The sequence below is a fragment of the Lissotriton helveticus genome, chromosome 6 (genome assembly GCF_964261635.1).
Source record: "Lissotriton helveticus chromosome 6, aLisHel1.1, whole genome shotgun sequence".
NCBI lineage: Eukaryota > Metazoa > Chordata > Amphibia > Caudata > Salamandridae > Lissotriton > Lissotriton helveticus.
This window is the reverse complement of record NC_136067.1, coordinates 1,942,581,240-1,942,604,486: the sequence shown is the minus strand read 5'-3', so window position 1 is coordinate 1,942,604,486 and position 23,247 is coordinate 1,942,581,240. Positions and strand designations below refer to the sequence as shown.

The 23,247-nt window shown below is 43.3% G+C and overlaps 1 protein-coding gene across 1 annotated transcript in view; it reads right to left on the bottom strand.

The window, feature by feature from the left end:
- Window positions 1–23,247, bottom strand: part of LOC144763910 (L-gulonolactone oxidase-like) — an 802,559-nt gene that overhangs the window by 395,601 nt on the left and 383,711 nt on the right. Inside the window, exon 5 of the mRNA XM_078649945.1 lies at window positions 14,872–14,962. Within this exon, the coding sequence (XP_078506071.1) occupies window positions 14,872–14,962 (91 nt within the window). The remainder of the gene's footprint in view (window positions 1–14,871; window positions 14,963–23,247) is intronic.

Sequence of the window (23,247 nt, the reverse complement as noted above, 5' to 3'; positions counted from 1 at the left end):
CACCAATTTATATGTTTTTTCACTGAACAGAATATTAATTTGTTGTATAGTATGTCCTTTTTAAAAAAAAAAAATGTATAGCAATACGTGAAGTTGACTACGTTTTTTGCTCTGCCTTAAAATGTTTTTGAGATATGACTGAAAAGAAAAATAATACAAAAATAATTGTTGGGATTTACTAATAAATTATGTTTATCCTTGTCCAAAAAACAGTTGCTTGAATTCATGTTAGAGGTTTAGGTAAACCCCCTTGTTTGCTAACATGACCTTAAGACCAGCGCACCCAGCAGGTGTGCAACACCCATTGGGCTCACGGGGCTTCAGCATCAACCATTCCCCCACCCCCCCTCTTGTGTGTCAGCCTTTGGCTCTCGATGCCCGCCTGGCACCCAGCCAGTGCCAACAGCTAAAAAAATTGCAATAGCTGAAGGGGCTGATCAAAAGTCCCCTCTCTGTATTGTATGTATGTATCTGTATGTATGTTGCACTGAACTGGTAGCATGGATTCTCTGACAGAAAGCTACAGTTACCTGTATGCAAGACCTAAAACAAGTTGGTACTCATGCCAACTACCAGCCCTATTCCTACCACCACCCCTGCAAATAGAGTCACACCCAGAGGATTGCAAGAAGGGGTAATACAAAGAAAAGCTGCTAGGCAGAGGCCACAATTAACATGAAATATTCTCATTTAAGCAAGGCATTTGCAGCTGTGAAAATCGTAATGCGATCCTACGTTGTTGCATCTGTGAAGGGCCCTTTTGTTTTGAAGTTACAGTTTCAGCCCTCATTAGAAGTCGACAATATTCAGAAAGAGACATTTTCTAGTTTCCATTAAAATAGGTACAGCTTTGCACAGCAAGGTGCCTCTCTATATATGCAGCACCCCACAGCCTGTCTGACATCACCTTTATCATGTACACCTCCACAGAATGCTAATTTAGCATGGGAGATTAATTGATAAAAAACACCTTCCCCATCTGCTGATGGGAGAAAGCTCTCTGTAGGCACGCCCCATCACTGGAAGAGGTTTGTGGGACTCAGGAGCTATGTTAGGAAATCCCCACCTCAGAGGGAGAGATATTGGCGCAGGAATCTACCTTCAAGCAAGAATGACTTGTAAACAGACAGAAGGGATATATTTGTATAGTAGAAAGTGAAGTCTACAGTAGCACAGCAGACCGAGGAAGATGTGCACTGTCGGAGCCCGGCTGCCATTCTCTGCAGTGAAAGTCTATTTGTCCCTGCCACTTGTCACAGGCGTGTACATCTCTATTTCATGAGCCTCTCTCTGACATTTAATACCTGCCGCTGGGGCTCAGGTTGGAGAACTGACAAGGAAAAGACGGCTTTCATGTCCTGGCGCCTGAAGCGGCACAGATAAGCTCACGCGGTCTGTGCCCGGAAGCGCTTCGAGCTTGGCTGCACATGACAGTCACACGGGTGAGGTGACATGCGTCGCCATGCTGGAGCCAGGCAAGGGCAGGCACATACATCAAGGCTACCCAGGCGTGCAGCGCGGAGTAGGCTTCAAAAGCTGAGCCCCTCGGAGGGGTAGAATCCGCCGCAGCCACCTGGCACAGATATTTGACTGTTTATGCTTTACTCTGAAAAACAATTGTTTATATTTATTGTACTGCTTCTACCCCTGTAAAGCGCTCCGATACTCACGGGTATCGCCAGAGCTATATAAAACCTTTCAAATAAATAAATAAATAAATACAGTCATTAGTAACCATTTGACACACTAGTCCATGAGGACTACAGAACAAACCTGGCAGGGAAACATTCTGGCTTTGTACCCAATAGAAGCGACCCCACAGCCTGCACGACACACATCTGTCAGGGCAGAAAGCATCCTGCCTATTCAGATCCCACTGTGTACTACCTTGAAGTACTTGTTTAATGGTTTAAATAATCTATTATTTATTTGTTATTCATTCATTTATTCATTTACTTGTTCGTTTTTGTATGTATTTATTCCTTTTAGATGCTTTATAAAACACAAACCCCAACCCAGTGGGCAGCAGAATGCAAAACGGGAGTTAGAAGGGTTGAGGTTATCAAACTAACACAGGATGAAAGCTTTAGATACAGAAATAACAGCATGGACCTAAATAGCTGCATAATGGACTTTGTGCATATATAATACTTCGCATCCTAGAAAGAACAGCCTCAATTATAAACAGAATGATTTGATTCCGACTTTCTTCCAGCACAAATTTTTACCCTCTATGTTTAACTCTTGCTTGATTACCTTTTATTCCAGTGCCTTAGGCAAATGGGTGTTTTGTGCATGGCAGGCGACCTAAGTCATGAGGTCCACAGTGATTCAGCCCAATAACTCAGCTTTTAGCTGTTTTTACAGGCTATCTATTTTTGTAACTCATTTTATTCTCAATCCCTGTTGTGCCGAACCCGCACCCTTATTCCTCACTATCTTATCTCTCTGGTTTGTTCTCTATTTGACCCCTTCACTATATTTGTTTCCCTTCCTCTTTGTCTCCCTCACACCCCCTCTGTCTTTCATATTTTGTGTCAAAAATGGGTGTCTCTAGTTGGCAGAGGCATGTACCTTTGTCCAATTATGTACCATTGCTTCTAGTCAGGGTAAGGGGCATACACAGTTTAGATCACCCCTTCTCACCCCCTTGGTAGCTTGGCACGAGCAGACAGGCTTATCCCAAAGGTATTTATGCCAACACTCACGGTAACACAGTGAAAACACCACAAAAGGACACCACAGTAGTTTAGAAAAATAAAGCATCTTTATGTAAACTAGACACGACCATAAAGACAAAAATCCAATATAAACAGTTAAAAATATGACTTTCAAAAGGTTTCAAGAACTTGTACCATAGAAAACTATGGATGAGTGACTTTTCACCAAAGTACCTGTAGATGCATCAAATTTCCAAAGACAAACAGCCGCAGAGTTGGAAAACAAAGAGATGCGACACTCCTGAGACCTTGGGGAGGCGATGCAACAGCTCTGTGAATGAATGAATGAATGAAAGGCATTTTTATACCGCGCAAAACTTAGCCCCAAGGAGCATCAAGGCGCACTACAAGTGCGACACGCAGAGGACGAGTTGCATCGAATCCGGTCTATATGGGGAGTGGTGCATTGATTCTCCATGATGGTTCCAGTTCGCAGGTAATGCATCGGGAAAGCGTGCCGCACAGATACGATGCGTGGAAATCTGGGATGCATTGGCATGATATGCAGCAGCGTCGAGCGGCGCTGCGTTTGTCCTCTTCATCAGCAATCGCTCGATGCGTTGATTCTGTAGTTCTTTAAGCTTCTTCTTTCTTCCAGCTCCCAAACAACAGCAACAACCTCCAGAGGCCCAAAACTGGCAGAGGCACCTCTAGGAAGGTCAGAACTCACAACAGCAGAGTTCAGGGGAGCTGGGGGTGAAGTCTTTGTGTCCCAGCTCACTTCAGGCCCTTGGAGATCTCCTTCAAGCAGGGGACACAGAACACAGCAATGTCCTTCTCCTTTCCTCAGCAAAAACAGCAACTGCAGGCCAACCCCAGACACACAGCAGGGGCGGTACTTCTCCTCAGTCTCTCTAGCTCTTCTCCTTGGCAAAGGTTCCTCTTGAATTCCAGGAATGATCTAAAGTCTGGGATTTTGGGTCTGATACTTATACCCCAAAATGTCTTTGTTCTCTTTGTGCAAGGGGCCCTGAGGCCAGTTCAAACCAGTTCTGGGGGCACTCTGCAAGTGCACAACAACATCCATTGTCAGTGTGAGACTTGGCTCCAGACACACTCCAGGGGGGGCGGAGCCAGCATTGCGGAAGGTAGGCACAGCGCTATTCAGGTACAGGTGCTACTCCTCCCACTATTCCAAATGCAGATCAGCCTATTCAGCCTAGTGCTGACTCATCCAGACACCTGGAGCCACTGCACCTGCCCAGCCCCTGTCACTCCAAAGCCAACCAGTCAATCCACAAACAGCCAGAGGCACACAGGATGGTTAAAGAAGAAAATAGACACTTTCTAAAAGTGGTATTTTCAAGCACACAATTTAAAAACCATCTTTACTAAAAGATGTGCTATTAAATCCTGAGTTCAGGAATACCGAACTCCATTTTTCAATCTTATCCCAATGGGAAAATATGCTTGTAAATGTTACAAAACATTCCCCATTCTGTCCTATGGGGCAAGTTAGCCTTTTAATAGTGAAAAACAAAATGTGCAGAATTTCACTATTAGGACATATTACACACACCAGAACATGTCCTACCTTTCACATGAACTACATCCTGCCCAGGGAGGTACCTTGGGCCTACCATAGGGGTGTCCTATATGTAAGAAAAGGGAAGGTTAGGGCATGGCAAGTGGGTGCACTTGCCAAGTCAACATGGCAGTTAACAAACTGCGCACAGGCACTGCGGTGGTAGCCCTGAGACATCTTTTCAGGGCTACTCATGTGGGTGGCACCATCAGTGCCGCAGGCCCATTAGTAGCATTTAATTTACCAGCCCTGGCACACTCAGTGCTCTTTACTAGGGACCTACAGGTAAATCAAATGTGCCAATCATGGATAACCAATCACAATAATAATTTACACAGAGAACATATGCACTATAGCACTGATTAGCAGTGGTAAAGTCCCAGAGTCCTAAGGCCAACAACAGCAGGTCAGGAAAAAATAGGAGGAAGAAGTAAAAAGGTTTGGGGATAACCCTGCAAAAAGGGCCATCTCCACCAGTAACCCTTTGCGAAAGGGGCAAATCGAATCTGATTCACAATGTTCTCACAAAATGACATTACTTAAAATGAAAACTTTCCAATCATGTTTCGAGTTGCAAATCACATGGAGGTTTCTCAGTTTTTTTTGGTGTGTTACTATAGTAGGTTGAGCCTCAACAGCGCCTGCGCTGTCTGCAAGACCTGTTGTATCTCTTCTTTGGGCTTTTGGCACACCCACCATTTGCCGTATGTGGTTATGTGTGTCATTTAGAAATGCTGGCTTGTTATTGGTGCATTTGTTTAAATGTCCCTCCTTTGTGTGCTTAACACCCTCCCTGGTGAATGCACTAACAGAACATTTTGTTTAGCCCTCACATTGTTAAAGCATGCGATGGCCTATACTCCCTCCTGTCAGTTTTTTTTTTCATTTATAGTTAGTTTCGCGAACAGGAAACAAAATCGCTCCTCTCCCGCCTGTTTTAAAAAAAAACTTTCTATCCTTGTTTAACAAAGCCACTAAACTGGTCGCCCCATCCCGCCGCCAAGTCAAAGCCATGGCATCCCAGGAATGCTTTGTGTGAGCTGTGGTGACGCAAGGGCCCACTTGCCATTACTCCTAAGCTAGGATCTGTACTTTCTTTCAATTTTTGGTTACCGATCCAACTCGGATCAGCAAAGATAAATAAAAGCTCCTTGTCCCGGACTTTCAATGCATGCTAATCGGTGCGGATGAGACAGTGTGCACATATCGTGTCATTGATTTATTCTGCTGTAGCTGCGTGCAACTCCTTCTCAGAGGAGGACATTGCGCTTGGTAATAAGAACACATGCGGCAGATGTCACATCAGAGGAGGGCTGTAAATCTGCCTTTTATGACTCTCAGTAGAGCAGCAGAGCTCGCACACTCTTCCCATTTATTTGTTCTGTTTTTTATAACCCACCTGTGTAGGCAGCAGCATGGGGAAGAGAGAGAGGGCAGGGCAACTTTCTGGACTTGTTTTCTAGTTTGGAAGGGTCCTTCGTGTTCTGAGGCTGCTGCCAGAAAGTGTAGGGCTCTACATAAATCAATAAACGAATGTGCGATGCTGCTTGAAAGGGCAAACTTAAATTCCAGTGCTCATCACTGGTCTGTACATTATGTACTGCGCTATTGTTCTTTGCACGCCTCTGTTTTTATATTGTCGCTAAGCATCCTGAAACAGCCTTAAATCCGGTGTGTGGGTGCTGTATAATGCATATGTAAATCAGCAGTCCACGTTTTCAACAGTTTTTGTGTTTCTGTTTTACTTTTTCAATGAATCATGATTTGTTTGGCATTTTGCCCATGTTCAGTGCTAAAAGTGGCCCCGATGCAAGGCAAATGTGCGATTTCAAAAACGAAATCCAGAACATTAGTGTTTTGTGTGTTAAATGGGGAATAGTGTGGGAAGCAATTTAATGTTATTTAAGTAAATATTAATTTAAATATCTTGGTATTTATTAATATCTTTTGTTAATTAATTATAAATGTTATTTAGGTAAAAAAAAAAATTTAATTGATAAGTATGTTAATTAACCCCTACGCTATGCAACGCTTTCCCTATTGTTGCAATCACTGGAGTGGGAACAGTAATTTGTACCCCTACGCTATCCAGCGCTTTCCCTACTGTTGCACTCACTGGAGTGGGAATAGTAATTTTTACCCCTACGCTATCGAACGCTTTCCCTACTGCTGCACTCACTGGAGTGGGAATAGTAATTTTTACCACTACGCTATCCTGCGCTTTCCCTACTTTTGCACTCACTGAAGTGGGAGTAGTCATTTTCCCCCCTACGCTATCCTGCGCTTTCTCTGCTGTTGCACTCTCTGCAGTGGAAATAGTAATTTTTACCCCTACGCTATCCAATGCTTTCCCTACTGTTGCACTCACTGGAGTGGGAATAGTAATTTTTACCCCTACGCTATCCTGCGCTTTCCCTACTGTTGCACTCTCTGGAGTGGGAATAGTAATTTTTACCCCTACGCTATCCAACACTTTCCCTACTGTTGCACTCACTGGAGTGGGAATAGTAATTTTTACCCCTACGCTATCCAACCCTTTCCCTACTGTTGCACTCACAGGAGTGTGAATAGTAATTTTTACCCCTATGCTATCCTGCGCTTTCCCTACTGTTGCACTCTCTGGAGTGGGAATAGTAATTTTTACCCTGATGCTATCCAACGTTTTCCCTAATTTTGCAATATGTGGACTAAGTATATATATTAATATATATGAATATGTTTAATACATTTTAACATTATGGGGTCGATTCCGAAGTCGCCAAAAAGGCCTTCCCAATGCTATCTATAGGCTTACCTTACGACCGACACGTATCCGGAGCTTTTTCCTACAAACTAGCAAGTACGATGCGTATTACAGGCAAAATTCCGACCGAATCGTCCACTTCGATTCATGCTTTATGTCAGTAGTGAATAGGCTCAGGAAACATGGAAATTGAGTCGTACGGAGGCTCATCCCAACAAATTTCAAGATACGCAAATACAAAGGGGTTTTTCATATGCGTCGTACAGGGTGATGCTTCTAGCACCTCACAACATTCGGACGAGGTGTAAATAAGCTCCGAATCGAACCAGAACACGTTCAACAGGGATGAGACGGAGTCTATTGTGTCGTGTATGTGCTTGGCTGCATAGAATCGTTTGCATACATGTCTTTTTGGTTGTGTTAATGCTGGACTATGTGGCATTGATCGCGTCCGACTCTGTCGTGTCGTGTTGATACTTAGCTACATGGAGTTGTGCGTGTACGAGTCCATCGCGTCAGGCTCCTTTTCGGCCTTCAATTTTTTACCCGGACGAGTCGGTTGTAAACTACAAGAATCGCATTGTACTTAGCTATTTGTAAGGCGTGTGCGCGGTTCGGTCAGGAAAAATGAGGGGTCTGTGTCGGGTAGGACGTTTTGCAGCCGAAATCAGAATCGGGCCCTAAATGTATTAGTTATTATTTTTAAATATGTTTTAATATTTTTAACTATATTTCTTTTAACTATATGTATTATTTACTTAATTTTATATTAATATTATAACATTGAACAAAACAATATTTTTTTGTTGTTGTACCTTTTTATTACATAAAACAGATAAACACATCAACAAACAGTCAAGGCAATATGACAATAGTACATCCATTAGGCTTGTGCTCAACGAGGACGGGAGACTCATGACAACAGGAGAGATAATTGTTCGAATACAGATAAGGGGGGGGGGGGTCAAAGGCAAAATTGCATATAAACAGCACAATGTACCACAGCTTAGAAGGAATGTAGGTCAGGGCGATTGAGAAGGCGAGTGGGGGCGTACAGATATCTCCCCGGTATGAGTACCACTGGTTCCAAATCTTTCCCCATTTTCTGGGTCTGCCTCTTGCTATATACACCGTCTTCTCTCTGAACATGCACCAGTCCACACTCTCTTTCCAAGCATTCACTGTAGGCGGCCTCGGGGACCCCCACAATTGTGCAATATCGCGTTTGGTGACCATATTGGCAAGAGTCACCCACCGAAGCTGCGACACGTCATAATCATTCGGACCCCAGACATTCAACAAACATTGCCGGGCTTCTGGCACCATCACAACACCCGTTACTTCACTCATCACATCATGTATACGATTCCAAAAACGGACCACCTCAGGGCATTCCCATATTATATGAAGATAGGTGCCAAGGAGACCACAACCACGCCTACACAAGCCATCCGTGGAGTAGCCCATATGGATCAGACGGGGGCCGGTGACATAGATTCTGTGGAGGATCTTGAGTTGGACCAGACGGAGGCGGGCCGGAATCGCAACCTCCCTCGGAGAGGAGATCGCGGATTGCCAGTCCTCATCATCTAATTCAATACCATCAGCAATCCAGGCTTCACGAAGGCGATCAAGCAAACTCGATCGGTCATTAATCATCTTTTTATAAAACAATGAGATAGTACTATCCGGCACATGACCATCCAATATACGATCTTCGAGGGGGGAGTATTCCGGAATATCACTACCCACAGGAAACACAGAATTCAAGGCATGGCGTACTTGTACATAACGAAAAATTTCCCTGTCACTCAGCTTATATTCTGCTTGTAGGTCCGAAAAGGTCTTCACCCCTCCTTTAACCCAGAGATCACGCACTTTACTAATACCGATCGTGTCCCATTTATCAAATCCCTTCGTCTTCCAGAGACAACCCAATTTTGCGGAGGCATAAAGCGGAGTTGCGCCGGTTAGTTTGTCGCTCCAGCCCATAGCCGCAGTCGCGCTATGCCATACCCGCACGGCTATTGCGGTAGGTCCCGAAAGTTGTGATCGGGAGGATCCCGAGTAAAGCGCCCTGTAGTAGTCACCACCCGGGAGCAGCAACCTATCTATTTCAAAAGCCGGATTCAGTGCCGGACCATACATCCCATGATTGATGGCTGCAAGTTGGGAAGCCCAATAATACCTATGAATATCCGGGAGTGCTATGCCGCCATCATCAAAACAATATTTTTAACATCGATATTTTTGACAACAATATTTTTTTTCTTGATATTTTTGTACTTACCTTTATGTAGATAGGATTTTGATATTTTTGACTTCGATATTTCCGTGTTGATATTTTTGTAGGTCGATTTGTTGTCCGTCGATATTTTGTCAGACATTCAATTATGCTTTTACTCAATTTCTGGCCCTACTGACCTTCCTCGTCTAGTTAACCCTGCAGGTCCCTCCTCAGCCAGGGTGTTCCTGTCCCATAGTGAGCCTGCCCACTCTTGGATATGTTGTATCTCCTGGGTTACCTCTATATCCTCGACCAACCATCCTCGTCTCCTGCGACCACATATCCTGTATATTAGTCAATCTCCCTACTCAATCCTCTCTATAACTGTTGCTTCCATCTGCAGTCAATGGACTGCCAGGGAGCATTTTCATTTCCCTTTACACAACAGAATGTCTTCTCTTGCGGCAAATCCATTGTGCTGTCAGCAAATGGTCCACTTGCCTATGGCACTATATTGTATTGTATTGTATCAAGCACTTATATAGAGCGAAACTGTCACCCTACGGGTATCCTGGCGCTCAGAACTTCAGAAGGTATTACCGTAAAACTGACCCGTCATTACAGTGGGGGAGCTAGAGATCACCCGTCATTACAGTGGGGGAGCTAGAGATCACCCCTTGGGAATAGCCAGGTTTTCACCAGCTTTCTAAAGCCAATTAGCGTGTGGGACTGTCGGATGGACTGGGGAAGATCATTCCAGAGCTGAGCCGCCACCACGTCAAAGGCTCTACTGCCCATCCTGGCTCTCTTAAAGCTGATGGTCTTTACCAAGTTTACATTGGAGGAGCGGAGCTGTCTTTCCGGGTTATACCAAGAAAATCTTTCCCGTAAAGGAATAGGGCCCATGCCGTGTACCGCTTTGTACACGATACATAGGGACTTGAAACGAATCCTCTCTTTGACATGCAACCAATGTAGATCTCTCAAAGCAGCCGTCATAGAGGTCCTCTTCTGCCTACTCAGAGCCAGTTTAGCTGCCAATAGACTGGACTCTCTGTAATCTCTGCATGATGTACAGTGGCGCTCCCAAATACAGAGCATTACAGTAGTCCAGTCTACTAAGAATTACGCTTTGTACCACCAGGGAGCGCATATCCTTGGGGAGGAGCGGGAGGATCTGTCGTAACAGTCGCAACACCGCGAAGCAAAAGTTAATCGTTTTGTAACCTGGGATTCCATCTGGAGATTACCCTCCAATCGTATTCCCAAGTTGCGCACAGTTTTGGCCGGAGTCAGGGGGTTGTCTTCTGGCGTGAGCTTAAAGTCTGGCATTAACGATTGGTGCACCTTAGAGGAAGGACAGAACAGCACCTCTGTTTTCCCTCCATTAAATTGTAGAGAGTTCTGCCTGAGCCAGCCCGCTGTCTGGCGCATGCATTCTTGAAACTTGTCAATCGATACCGCCCCATTTCCCTTTCAGGGAAAACACCAATTGGGTGTCGTCCACGTAATTGACTAGGTCGATATCGAAGTACTTAATCAAAGAGAGCAGGGGACGCAGATAGATATTAAAGAGGATAGGGCTAATCGCCGATCCCTGCGGAACCCCGTGCGCAACTGAAGATTGGCTCGCCTCATAGGGAGGCAGTGATACTATCTGTTGCCTGCCAGTTAGGTAGGAACGTAGCGACTGCAAAGCATAACCTTTTACCCCTGTCGATTGTAATCTCTCCAACAGTACTGTATGGTTCACCGCATTGAATGCGGCCGACATATCAAGTAATACTAAGACGGAAGATTCTCCCTTGTCTGCTCGCATCCGAAGGTTGTCCATAACGGTGACCAAAGCAGTCTCCGTACTGTGGGCCGGGCGAAAGCCGAATTGATCCTTGTCTAGTAGGAGGTTGTCCTCCAAATATCCAGACAAGGTTTTGCTGATCATTTTTTCCAGGATTTTAATCGGGTAGGGTAGGAGAAATATTGGTCTAAAATTAGCTGGGACCAGGGGATCAAGGGAGGGTTTTTTGAGCAGTGGAGTAATTATCGCCCTCTTCCAAGTTTCCGGGACCACTCCCTCTTCTAGAGATTGAATGCAAATTTGCATTCAATCTGCATCCTGTGAGGGTGACCTGCTCTCTCCCAGTGAGCCCTCATGGATTGAAAAGCTACCCTCACCCCTCAACTCACTCAAGTCACACTTTTTCATCAGGAAATTCCCTTGACCATTATCAGTCAACCCCCTACGTTCTAACATGTGGGGTCCCTCAGGGCTCGTCGTTAAGCCCCACTTTGTTCAATGTTTATGTCTCTGAACTTGCACCTTTAGTACAGCAGTTTGACTTCAATTTGACATCCTATGCCGACAATACACAGATCGTCATTGCGGCTCACAAAAACACTTTATCCCCGGCAGTGCAGCTTCAAGGCTGCACGAGGGAAATTAGTCTTTGGATGGGTAGACACTGTTTAAAACTCAACTCGGATAAAACCGAAGTGGTTACCTTTGGTAATTTACAGCCAAAATGGGATGGGCTATGGTGGCCGGTTGAGCTGGGACTGACTCCGGAACTAGTGAAGAAGGCGAAAAACCTCGGAGTCCTGATTGATAATGGTCTCACTTATGCGCATCAAATTAATGCTATAGTTTCAGCTTCTTTTTATCTACTGAAGAAACTCAAAAAGGTCTTACCATTTATTACTCAGGATCTTAGAAAAACAGTGGTGACAACCTTGGTGCTGCCTAAACTGGACTACTGTAACGGTTTATACCTTGGGCTAAAGAAACAACATCTAAAGAAGCTCCAGATGGTACAGAACATTGCAGCCAGGCTTCTACTAAAAATCCCTAAATACCAATCGGTCAAAGAAGAGATACCGAATCTCCACTGGTTACCTGTGGTGCAACGTTCCAAGTTTAAGGTTCTCTGCCTTGCCCATAAATCATTGAGTGGAGCAGGACAGGTACCATTGAAACATCTCTTCTCATGGTACCACCCAGGCAGGGAGTTAAGATCCACAAACGCCAGATTAATGCTGGTTCCTAAGATCCGAACTGCCAGCTGGGGAGGTTGGAGCACAGCCTACTGTACAGGTGGTTGAATTACTCTTCGAAATGGAATAAAAAACATTCATAAGAAATGCCAGAACAATATCTTTTTCTAGTTTACGTACTCTTTTTAGTTGTGTATCTAAGACAGTTATGTAGCAACCTGTTGCTGTGTCAGGGATATAGAAATATAAGTCGAATTATAGAATTTCGAAGCTGTAAATTGGAAATATGTGGCAGGGTTGACCTAAAAGATGTGGCAAGATGAGTGGAATTATGTGGCACAATGAGGCATGTTGTAAGTTAGATCTGGACAATTCTATTTGAGTTACATGTAGATTTATTGTAGAGCACAGCTGAGCGTACACCTCGCAAGTTAACCAGACCATCAACTGACCTCACACCCATATAGCCATGTCTGAAATGGGGTGGCAGAGTGGGCTAAAGAACGGTGATGGATCAAACCCAGATCTTTTGACTGGGTGTGAGTGTTTGATTGGTTCAGATGCTCCGTCCATCACCACCCCCTTTTGTACCGCTTTGGCCGCCATAAGTGTGGCAGGGTATGCTCAGCCGTGAGTCCCTTGCTCACTTTGCCACTGGGTTCAAGCAAGCCGGGCGGAAGACGGCTGGAATGCCAGAAACCAGTCCTCAGAAGCTTGTTTCCGGTCCAGGGAAGGCATGGCTTGGCAGTTCGGACTGGACTGTTCCCATGAGGCACAGGGTCAGACTGATTTGCATATAGCCATGTCTGAACTGGGGTGGCAGAGTGGGCTAAAGAACGGTGATGGATCAAACCCAGATGTTTTGACTGGGTGTGAGTGTTTGATTGGTTCAGATGCTCCGTCCATCACCACCCCCTTTTGTACCGCTTTGGCCGCCATAAGTGTGGCAGGGTATGCTCAGACGTGAGTCCCTTGCGCACTTTGCCACTGGATTCAAGCAAGCCGGGCCGAAGACGGCTGGAATGCCAGAAACCGGTCCTCGGAAACTTGTTTCCGGTCCAGGGAAGGCATGGCTTGGCAGTTCGGGCTGGACTATTCCCATGAGGCACAGGGTCAGACTGATTTGCAAATAGCCATGTCTGAACTGGGGTGGCAGAGTGGGCTAAAGAATGGGGATGGATCAAACCCAGATCTTTTGACTGGGTGTGAATGTTTGATTGGTTCAGATGCTCCATCCTTCACCACCCCCTTTTGTACCGCTTTGGCTGCCATAAGTGTGGCAGGGTATGCTCAGACGTGAGTCCCTTGCTCACTTTGCCACTGCATTCAAGCAAGCCGGGCTGAAGACGGCTGGAATGCCAGAAACCGGTCCTCGGAAGCTTGTTTCCGGTCCAGGGAAGGCATGGCTTGGCAGTTCGGGCTGGACTGTTCCCATGAGGCACAGAGTCAGACTGATTTGCATATAGCCATGTCTGAAATGGGGTGGCAGAGTGGGCTAAAGAACAGTGATGGATCAAACCCAGATCTTTTGACTGGGTGTGAGTGTTTGATTGGTTCAGATGCTCCGTCCATCACCACCCCCTTTTGTACCGCTTTGGCCGCCATAAGTGTGGCAGGGTATGCTCAGACTTGAGTACCTTGCTCACTTTGCCACTGGATTCAAGCAAGCCGGGCTGAAGACGGCTGGAATACCAGAAACCGGTCCTCGGAAGCTTGTTTCCGGTCCAGGGAAGGAATGGCTTGGCAGTTCGGGCTGGACTGTTCCCATGAGGCACAGGGTCAGACTGATTTGTATATAGCCATGTCTGAACTGGGGTGGCAGAGTGGGCTAAAGAACGGTGATGGATCAAACACAGATCTTTTGACTGGGTGTGAGTGTTTGATTGGTTCAGATGCTCCGTCCATCACCACCCCCTTTTGTACCGCTTTGGCCGCCATAAGTGTGGCAGGGTATGCTCAGACGTGAGTCCCTTGCTCACTTTGCCACTGGATTCAAGCAAGCCGGGCTGAAGACGGCTGGAATGCCAGAAACCGGTCCTCGGAAGCTTGTTTCCGGTCCAGGGAAGACATTGCTTGGCAGTTCGGGCTGGACTGTTCCCATGAGGCACAGTGTCAGACTTATTTGCATATAGCCATGTCTGAACTGGGGTGGCAGACTGGGATAAAGAACGGTGATGGATCAAACCCAGATCTTTTGACTGGGTGTGAGTGTTTGATTGGTTCAGATGCTCCGTCCATCACCACCCCCTTTTGTACTGGAAGTAAAAGAAAGCAAATACCATTACTGTTTGGTGACGAATGATATCAAATAGAGAGCCTGATGTAATCCAGGAGAGATGAACCTTGATTACATTCTGAGATACCCCATCAAAACTGGTCCATTTTAAAGGTTTGGGGAAGTTGTGCTCAAAATGGGAAAAGGGAAGATGCAAAGATATGTAATAGATGGAGTTGATAGAGTCTCTCACCGACCCAATGTCATTTATGATCTAAGTCATGGACAATTTGTGCATCTCAGATTATATACTTTTGCACCCACCTGCTCTCTACTGCCTCTGGATTACTGGATAAACAGATTAGTGAAAATCCATAGTGAAGAGCTAGCATGTAATATTACTCTTATTGATTTGTCAATGATCTGGCTGTAGGTGTCATATAGTCTTACCTGTGTAGACAATATGCCGTGGCAAATGCCCGTGTTATGTGTCCCTGTTCCTATCACCCCAGCAGCAGCCACTTCTGAAACAGCTCCCAAGCTGCAAAAGAAAAGAAAAAAAGTTTCAATAACAAGAAACTGGGATCATGTAGTTGGGAGTGTTTCTATACATTATTATTCACTGGACTACTACATTGCTAAAATCTAAGTCATGGTTGTGCCTCTTAAAGTGACTTATTCCTTTTGGATTTCAACAGGGGACTCATTGCTTTGAACTGTTGCACCAATGATATCACTGCACGATGGTGTATGGTGAAATGTCATACATCATGAATGGCACTTAACATCAACCAATGTCTGATCAATGCTAGAGTAAGAGCTAGTGAATGACAGTTACAACAACCAATGGCTGAAGGTGCAATTGACTTTTTTTCCCCCGTTCTCAAGATAGATAGTTCTAGCCTCTATCTAGTCCTGAGCAAGAAGCGTTGCCACTGCACACACTTAAAGTTCTGCACTGATGTCTACAGCGCTATCATTGTCTTATAGCGTTCAGATTTCCATCGCAGCATCATTATGAGAGGTCACTGTGGAGGGATAGTTGTACAGCTCTTTTAGCCAGGCTCCAATGACAGCAAACCCATACTTGATACTGCTCAGGGGCAAGCATTCAAAGTTGTAAACTTCAAAGAGTCATAGGTTTGTGTGTTTTTTTAACTACAGGAACTTCACAAAGAGCAACTGAGGGTCAGCGCAATTTGCAACATCTACTTCAGTGAAAAAAGGGACTGTCCTTTAGGTGCACAGGAAGAAAGAGTGCTTTCTCACACGTGCACTTTCACTTGTGATATTAATGATAGTCTCTTGTCACTACAAGACAATACATATTCAGTGTACATACATGAATAGATTGATTACAGGCCTGACTATGATTTTGAATTGCAACAAAAAGTAAGTAACTGAAAAGTCTCCACAGAGTATGCTGTTCAGTTAATATATTAAAAAATCTCCTTCAGTACCTTTTCATGTTTTCAGCAATTGACTGAAAGCTTCTGCATCCAGGTCACAGGTCACTTTGTTGTGCTCATAAGTAGTGGATAATGGGCTAAGTCCCTTTTTCAGATAATTGATACTCATTCATTATATATAAATACCCATGGATGTTTCTCGGATTACACCAAGGAGCCCTTAATTGAATAATCTCTGGCGAGTGTGCTGCTCGGACAGCATTTAGTTCCACGACTATATGTAGAGCAAGTCATATCAGGCATATTTATTAGATTACAGCAAGGAGTCCATGGTTGAAGAAACTCATACCAGGATACTGTTGTAACATTATTAATTTCCATATCTGAATACAGACTTGGTCACATCAGGCAATATCTCATGGGTGCATATCATCTTTACATTATAGAAGTGAATTGTTCTACATACTTATTGAGACCCATTCTCTTTGTGTTCATGTGTAGAATACATTGGCTTTCTTTATTGTGTAAAATAAGTTTTCTGTGTCCTTCCTGTCCTCCAAGTGATCTTAAATGGTTAATTCCCAAGAAGGTAAAGTCTCTTTTATCCGGGTGATAGTAATTGTAACTAAGCCTTGGCAACATTTCCAGAATTTCCTTTTCTGAAACGATGTGAAATGCCTGAAAAATTGCAGGAAACTACGCATTTGTATGTGAAATGCCAATCTAGTGTAAAATTGTATGAGATGCAAAGAACAGTCACTCGCGTTTGGATTGTTTGCGTTGTTCCAAAGATGAGGAAAGAGAAAGATATCCAGAAAGAAATGTTTTCCTTACACAAGAATAATAATTGGGCTTTTTATCCATTGATCTGAACCACATTTGGCATAAGACATTTCAAAATTCTTTACAGATTTGTTAAATTATCACACAGTTTACATGTCCCCCACTTTCAAAAGGCCATAAGAAGAAAACAAGACCCATTGCTGCTACATTGCAACACCATCAACCTCTAGCGGCACTACAAAAGCAAACAAAGGTTAGGTACAGGGTCATCCGCCGCAAACCTCCTCCCACAGCATATGAAACATACAAGGGTTCACTGACAAAATATTGCCTATGAAAATATCCCCATGTATTTGTATATATTAAAATATATACAAATACATATACCAATACGATAAAATATTTTCAAAAACAAATACTTTTTAATGAAATAGAAAAGTAAACAACATACATTTCTTACAATTACATATAAAATATTTTACGCATTAAAAAAACATTAATAATTATTAATAATATAATATTATACTTTTATACAAGCAATAATATAAAGCGGAACAATATAAAACGTATTATAAAATTTTACATTTAATGCATATACGATTCCCACTACAATTTATAAAAATTTAAGCAAATTCTTCTACTAAAGATGTATAAACTTTATTACTCCCACTTCATGCTACACAATTGTAGGAAAACTCTTACATCACATAGGGGTAAAATCTACTATTGCCACTCCACTCAGTACAACACTAGGGAAAATGTTGGATTGTGTAGGGGTAAAATCTACTATTCCCACTCCAGTCAATGTAACAGTAGGGAAAGTGTTAGATTGCAGAGAGGTACAATTTACTATTCCAACTCCAATAAGTGCAACAGTAGGGGAAGTGTTGGTTTGTGGAGGAGTCAAATATACTATTTACACTCCAAGAGTGCAACAGTAGGGAAAGTGTTGGTTTGCAGAGGGGTAAAATGTACTATTCCCACTCCAGTCAGTGCAACAGTAGGGAAAGTGTTGGATTGCGGAGAGGTAAATTGTACTATTCCCACTCAAGTCGGTGTAACGGTAGGGAAAGAATTGGATTGTAGAGGGGTAAAATGTATTCCCACTCCAGTCAGTGCAACAGTAGGGAAAGTGTTGGATTATGGAAGGGCAACATTTACTATTCCCACTCCAGTCATTGCAACTGTAGGGAAAGGGTTGGATTGCAGAGTGGTAAACATTACTATTCCAACTCCAATAACTTCATCAGTAGGGAAAGTGTTGGATTACTGAGGGGTAACATTTTCTATTCCCACTCCAGTCAGTGATACAGTAGGGAAAGTGTTGGATTGCGGAAGGATACATTTACTATTTCCACTCGAGTCTGTGCAACAGTAGGGAAAGTGTCAGACTGCAGAGGAGTAAAATTTACTATTCCCACTCCAATGAGTGCAACAGTAGGGAAAGTGTTGAATTGCGGAGGATGAAAATGTTCTATTCCCACGCCAGTCAGAGCAAGAGTAGAGAAAGTGTTGGGTGGCGGAGATGTAAAATTTACTATTCCAACTCAAATTTCAACAGTAGGGAAAGTGTTGGATTACTGAGAGGTAACATTTACTATTCCCACTCCAGTCAGCAGAACAGTAGGGAAATTGGATTGCTGAGGGGTAAGATTGACTATTCCCACTCCAGTCAATGCAACAGTAGTGAAAGTGTTGGATTGCAGAGGTGTCAAATTTACTATTGCCACTCTAGTCAATGCAACAGTAGGGAAAGTGTTGCATTGTGGTGAGGTACAATTTAATATTCCCGCTCCAGTCAGTGCAACAGTAGGGAAAGTGTTGGATTATGGAGGGGCAAAATGTACTAATCCCACTCCAGTCATTGACACAGTAGGGAAAGGGCTGGATTGCAGAGTGGTAAAAATTACTATTCCAACTCCAATAACTTCATCAGTAGGGAAAGTGTTGGATTACTGAGGAGTAACATTTACTATTCCCACTCCAGTCAGCGGAACAGAAGGGAAAATGTTGCATTGCTGAGTGGTAAGATTTACTATTCCCACTCCAGTCAATGCAACAGTAGGGAAAGTGTTGTGTTGTGGTGAGGTAAAATGCATTATTCCCACTCGAATGAGTGCAGCAGTAGGGAAAGTGTTGGATTGTGGATGGGGTCAAATTTACTATTCATACTTCATTATGTGCAACAGTAGGGAAAGTGTTGGATTGCAGAGTGGCAAACATTACTATTCCAACTCCAATAACTTAATCAGTAGGGAAAGTGTTGGATTACTGAGGGGTAAAATTTACTATTTCCACTCCAGTCAGTGGAACCGTAGGGAAAGTGATGGATTACGGAAGGATACATTTAATATTTCCACTTGAGTCTGTGCAATGGTAGGGAAAGTGTCAGACTGCAAAGGAGGGAAATTTACTATTCCCACTCCAATGAGTGCAACAGTAGGGAAAGTGTTGAATTGCGGAGGATTAACATTTTCTATTCCCACTCCAGTCAGAGCAACAGTGGAGAAAGTGTTGGGTTGCGGAGATGTATAATTTACTATTCCAACTCAAATTTCAACAGTAGGGAAAGTGTTGGATTACTGAGGGGTAACATTTACCATTCCCACTCCAGTCAGCAGAACAGTGGGGAAAATGTTGGATTGCTGAGGGGTAAGATTTACAGTTCCCACTCCAGTCAATGCAACAGTAGTGAAAGTGTTGGATTGCAGAGGAGTCAATTTTACTATTGCCACTCTAGTCAATGCAACAGTAGGGAAAGTGTTGCATTGTGGTGAGGTACATTTTAATAATCCCACCCCAAAGAGTGCAACAGTAGGGAAAGTGTTGGATTGCGGATGGGGTCAAATTTACTATTCGAACTTCAATGTGTGCAACAGTAGGGAAAGTGATGGGTTGCGGGGGTAAAATTTACTTTTAAGTAAACAATATTAATGACTTCGATTTTTTAAAAATCGATATTACTTACCTTCAAATCAATATTCTTGACAACGATATTCTTGCAGATGAATTTCCATATCATGATATTTTGGAGACAATATTTTGGTCTGACTATGTTTTAACTTCGATATTTTGTCTGAATACTACATACAAGAAGGGGGGATTGTGTAAAGAAAGGTACACCATGCTATATAGCACTGATAGAGCTTAAACAGCAGTAGATAATCCAGTGTAGAGAGACCTAATTGCTAATAATGACACAATAAGCGACTAATAAAATATCTTTTTTGTGACTCCCATAGCAATCTAATAACTAAAACATGGGTTTTGAAGACCTGGTATTTACTGCTCTTGTTACAGCAGTAAAAAATTGCTTTGTTTTTTTCTTTGATCTGATAACAGAGGAGTGAAAATTCAGCTCCCAAAGCTGCTGCTGAGGAGAATGCTGATCTGTTACCTCTGCTGGGTTTTGAAGATTCGGGGAAGATGGCCATTGATCGACCACTTTCCTGGCTGCCTTCTTCAGCCACTCTTGGGGCTCTCCAGATCCAAGGGAAACAGAGGAATGTGGCTGCCTCTCTTGCACCACCTACTGCAGTCTCTACTGTCACCAGGACCTGACAGGGATATGCAGTCCATGGTGACATGCACCACCTACTGCATTCCATGCTGAGAGCTGACAGGATCTCCAAGCACAATTTTGAGCAGATGGGGAATACACAGAGGGTAGTGGAAAGCTGGAGTAAAGTATATTGTAAATATTTAGGAGTGCAGAATTTGCGAATGAGGGCCGTAGGGGTGGGGACAGGACACCTGGCTGAAGGATGTGTGGCCTTTCAGTGCATGTCTCTCCATAATTCTCAGCCCCTGCACAACTGATTAATTGGATGTGCTGAACAGAGAAAGATGATTTGGAGTGCCCCCCCACACAAAGGTATAGATGGGTGTTTTTCATTAATGTTGAATTTTCCACCTCTAGGTTCCAAGTGACATTATAGGCAACTTGAGCTTCTCTCTGATTGTCTTATATGATGTCTGAAACCCATCAAGAAATCTACGAGTTTTAGTAAACCAAGGTTGAGAAACTGTATGTGACAATGTCCGTTGTTCTTTATATGGGTGGTCAAGAAACAGACACCTGGAACTATACACCTCTTTTGCCAAAATACAGGAAATGAAATTGATGGACAGCGATGAAAACTCACAACTGAGACAAGATTCTCCAAATGAAGAGAAAATGGGCTTTGGAATGATTAGATACTTGGATGAAATCTTAGGAATGAGTCACCAAAGCAGTGGTAATGAGGTAGGAGTAATAGCATAAGTCCTTAGGGGGTAGGGATCTAATTTTCCTTGCAACCTGTGGCAAATTTTCTATAGAATGCAATTTTGTAGTCATGGTAAAGTTTACACTTCCAGACGAAGTCGATTTTTAGATTTCCTTACAACTTTAAAGCCGTTTTGAGGAATCTAGTAGAAATTGGACACGCACTTAACATGTTCTTATTTTCTTAATTTCAAACTTCTTGTAGATTATTTAAGTGAAGGTAAAGTTATTTGGCTTGACCGAAAAGTAACATTTCCATACTGAACTCACAGACGAAAATTTGTTTCCTTTTACCACAAAATCGGCTGAACTAAATTACACAAATCTCGGCAAACAGCCATAACTTTACTTACAATAGACCTTTTTTGGTGGTGTATATCAGTGTTGACATAATTTGGGTTACAAAATTGTCAGTGCAGTGCTAATCTTTTATGTATTTAACAGTTGGGTTTGAGAATGGCTCAAAAACAAGTTGACTTGAAAATTAAATTTGAATTGGCTAACAAATCTGAATCCCATACTATATTCATTTCTTGAAATGCTCAAGAAAAATTGCATCTCTTTTATTGAAAAGGTTGTTCCTCCTACCAATACACAATTGGTGGGAAATCTAGAACAAGGCAAGGCAGTTCCCACATTCAAAGTGAAAAAAAAATCAAAAAAAGTAACTAACCAAAGGAGTGAGTTCAGAGGGCCCTCCGGCTATTCTTTGCATCTAAAGTTCACAAGCGATGGATGAAGAGATGGCCAAAGGCTACATGCAGTGGAATCTGGGGCATGGTAACCTGCCAAAGAGTTTGTCAAATGGCCACTCCATGTGGTGAGAGCACGCTGCAGGATCTAGGCAAAAGAGAGTTGGATGCATGTCCTAGTCTGTGGCACACCCTAAAACCAGTGCTCTTGCCTCATTGCTGAATGCTCTGCAGAGTAGGTTCCATGAGAATGGGGCATGAATGCAGATATTGCCAAAGAGGGCTTTAGGGCCAATGGCAGCTGGTATGGCCAACAACCAAGACCTGTTCCCAGATTCCACTGTGTATAGCCAAAGATGGGCTATGGACCAGGAGACTGGGCAGACAGCATCGGTGAAGGCCACGTTCTGTGCTCAGATTACACTGCTCATGGTTGCAGTGCGAAGAGGGCACTGGAAATAACTACACATGGACAAACTTCATGTGCAGCAGGTACAAGGAAACTGGATCAAGACGTCAGGGCATGTTGTGCATCCCCGAAGACAACTGCAGTGTTTATTTTCCCTTTGGGCAGAAGCTAAAACATATCATTTAAAAGAAATTACCAAAGAAGTTTTTTAAAGAGAAGTAATGATTCATGTTAGACTCAAACATATTGGCGTGGTATTCTCACAGACTTTTTACTTTGCTTTCAGTCCACTATTTTTTAATGAACTCATTTTTTATGGCTTTAGGATTCTGTGCTATTTCCCACTGCTAAGCAGTGGTAAAGTGTTTGTGCTTGTAACCTTAAACATTGTACGCTTGGCATACACCCAATTGGCACATTTAATTTATTTTAAGCCTCTAGTAAATGGTACTACATGTGCCCAGGGCGTGCAAATTAAATACTACAAGTATTATCTATCTATTTAGCTAAATAGTTTTAGCTGAACTAGCTCTAAATAAACTAAATAATTAAACTAAAACTAAATAAACCTATACTTAACTTTCTAGTAGCTTGGCACAAAAGCAGTGAGGCCTAACTTAGAGGTGACGTGTAAAGTATTTATGCAGAAGCCACACAGCAATAAAGTTAAAACACAACACAAGAAAAACGACAACCCAATTTAGAAAAATAGAATACAAATTTATTGAATGGAATGAGGTAAAAAAAACACAAATCCTATCAGTAGAACCAGAGTTATGAGTCTTTATATTTTTAGCTGTAAGGAGCTCCAAAAAGCACAAAGAACAACTCATGGGTATCTGCAGCTCTGGACCAGATCAGGCAGGCAGCCTGTGGTGGAGGATGGGTTGGATGCAGTGATCAGTTTTGTCCTAGTGAAGAGTTTACCTTCTCACAGTCCAAGTCCACATCAGGAGCCTCAGCTGGAGCTTCGCAGTAGCAGAAGTCACAAGGATTTTGTTGTCAACTCAAGGAGCAGGTCACTGCTGCAACTTGCGTTGGTAGTTGAAGTGGGTGGTTACTGTTTTTGCACAAAGAGCATGTTGTCACTGGAGTTTTGCATTGACAGGAGACACAGCAGTTATTACTGACACAGACGCCTGTAGCTGAAGTGAGCAACAGGTCATTGTAGGAACTTTGAGTTGGTGGGCGTTGAGGTTGGCCTTTCCTTGGTGACAAGAGTATGCTCGAGATCATGAGGAGCCCAAAATCTCTTGATTTTCATCA